The following is a 2,813-nucleotide window of genomic DNA, read 5'->3' on the forward strand; positions in this document are numbered from 1 at the left end:
GCTGAGATGACTTAAAATAAATAAGTAGACTTGAACAATGAGTAAAAGGCGTTGAATAGACATTTCTCCAAAGAATACATACAAGTGGCCAGCAAGTACAGGAAAGGGCTCAGTATCGCTAATCATCAGGCAGATGCAAGTCAAATCCACAATGAGACATCATGTGTTAGATTGGCTGTTATCAAGAAGACGAGAGATAACAAGTATTGGCGAGGATGTGGGGGAAAGAGAGCTCTCCTGCACTATTGATGGGAGTGTAAAATGGTGCAGCCACTGTGGGAAACAATATGGAGACTCCTCAAAAAATAAAAAAATAGAACTACCATATGATTGAGCAAACCCACTTCTAGGTATACATCCAAAAGAAATGAAACCAGGATCTCAAAAGAGATACGCGTACTCCCAGATTTTTTGCAGCATTAGTCGTAACAGCCAAGGCATGGGAACAATCTAAGTGTCCACAGACCGGCGGATGTTAAAATGTGAGATACATATGTGTTTACATATATGTGTGTGTATATATGCACACACACATATGTATACACACATGTGTGTATACATATATGTGCATATACGTGTATATTTACACACATACATGCACATATATACATGCACATGCCCATGGGTGTACATATATGTACACATATATACACACAAATGTATACATATACAGAGAGTGGAATATTATTTAGCCATAAAAAAGAAAGGAAATCCTGCCATTTGCCACATGGACCTTGGGACCATTAAGCTAAGTGAAATAAGTCAGACAGAGAAAGACAAGTACTGTATGCTCTCACTTAGAGGTGGAACCTAAACACTGAACTCAGAGAGTAGAGGTGGTTGCCGGGGAATGAGGGGTGGGAAAAATAGGGAGATGTTGGTCAAAGGGAGAAATTTCAGTTATAAGGTGAAGTTTTGGGGATCTAAGGTACAGCATGGTGACTACAGTTAGCAATACTGTATTGTATACTTGAAAGTTGCTATGATAGGAGAGCTTTAATATTTTTATCATAACAACAATAATGTTGTAATGGTGTGAGCTGAAGAATGTGTTAACTAAGATGATTGTGGAAATCACTTCACAGTATATATGTGTATCAAATCATCACATTGTACATGTTAAACTTACCCAACGTTACATGTCAATTATATTTCAATAAAGCTAGGGAAAGAAAAGAAATACAATGTGAGCCACATACGTAATTTAAAATTTTCTAGTAGCCACATTAAAAAAGATCAAAAGTAACAGCTGATATCGATTTTTTTTTAAGATTTTATTTATTTGTCAGACAGAGATCACAAGTAGGCAGAGAGGCAGGCAGAGAGAGACTGAGAGAGGGAAGCAGGCTCCCCGCTGAGCAGAGAGCCCGATGTGGGACTCGATCCCAGGACCCTGAGATCATGACCCGAGCCGAAGGCAGCGGCCCAACCCACTGAGCCACCCAGGCGCCCTGATATCGATTTTTTAAAAACCTTATTATTTAACCCAATATAGCTGACAGATTACCATTTATAGTCTCACGATTATAAAAAAATACTAATAATAAATAAATAAAATAAATAATAATAAAAAATACTAATGTGAGGGGTGCCGGGCTGGTTGTCAGAAGAGCATGTGACTCTTGACTTGGGGTTGTGAGTTCAAGTTCACAATTGCTGCATTGTGATGCAGCAATTACTTAAATAAATAAACTTAAAAAATATACTAGCATGAGGACAGAAGCGTGGACTCTGTGGGCTTGTTCCTGGCATTTTGGTCTTCCCTGTTCCTTCCTTGTGCAATGTGAGGGGACCATAGTTTCAGATGAGCTCCCAGAAGGGGTATGTGGCTTGCTCCAGGCCTCAGAGGCATCAGAATACAGTTAGCTTCAAAAATGACGAGTTTGGAGAGACTGCTTCTCCCTCTCCCCGCTACTCTGCCTGCTTAAGTTCTCTCCCTGTCAAATAAATAAATAAAAATCTTAAAAAAGTGACAGGTTTGATAAGAGTGTTCAGACCAAAAAAATTAATGCAAAGCTTCATGATGGAGTTTTTCAGCAGCATAAAGAAGGTCTTGAAATGTGTGTAACATACAGCAATTATAAACCATTGTCAAAGCCTTAAAAATATGTTAAAATTAAAAACGTCAGTGAAGGATTCTTATCGCATAGTGTATAGAGTATGTGCCTGTGAATTTGGAGTTTGTGGAAAATATGGAAAGAAAGAAGACATTGTGGGATGCCTGGGTGGCTCGGTCCATTAAGCAGTTTGCTTTGGCTCAGGTCATGATCCCAGGGTCCTGGGATTGAGCCCCACATCCGGCTCCCTGCTCAGTGGGGAGCCTGCTTCCCCCGCCTCCTCTCACTAGTGCTCTCTGTATCTCTGTCTCTCTCTCTCAAATAAATAAATAAAATACTTTTAAAAAATTAGAAAAGAAAGAAGACGTTACTACTCCATTTAATAAGCGATCAGAAAATACTGGAAGTAATTGACATTCCAACCACAGAAGTTGCAGAAAAAAATGAAGATAGGGTGATGATTTAGATTTTGATACTGATTTAGATGACACAAAGACAATCAAATAGATTAATACATTAAAAATCAGTTGGAAAACACGAAATTCTTAACAACTTTTGACTTTCGAGGGTTTTACAAAATAACTCTGTGAAGTCCTGATATGAGAAATAGCAAAAACCTATAGAAAACAGGCTAAGTTTATACATTGATAATATAAATTATGTATGATACTGAAATAATTATGAAACTTTCATCCAGAGTTTTCTCATAATAAGTTTTTAAGTAGTATACATCAGAATACATGCCAAAATGAGTAT

At 37.9% G+C, this 2,813-nt stretch overlaps 1 protein-coding gene across 1 annotated transcript; it reads left to right on the top strand.

The window, feature by feature from the left end:
• Positions 1–1,804: 1,804 nt before the first annotated feature.
• LOC131821115 (uncharacterized protein C9orf85-like) lies at positions 1,805–2,103 on the top strand. The gene is made up of 2 exons (XM_059156873.1): positions 1,805–1,881; positions 1,977–2,103. Exons 1-2 carry the CDS (start codon positions 1,805–1,807, stop codon positions 2,101–2,103), a joined length of 204 nt encoding a protein of 67 aa, XP_059012856.1.
• The last annotated feature ends 710 nt before the right edge of the window (positions 2,104–2,813 follow it).

This window comes from Mustela lutreola, chromosome X (assembly GCF_030435805.1).
Source record: "Mustela lutreola isolate mMusLut2 chromosome X, mMusLut2.pri, whole genome shotgun sequence".
In the NCBI taxonomy this organism is placed as follows: Eukaryota; Metazoa; Chordata; class Mammalia; order Carnivora; family Mustelidae; genus Mustela; species Mustela lutreola.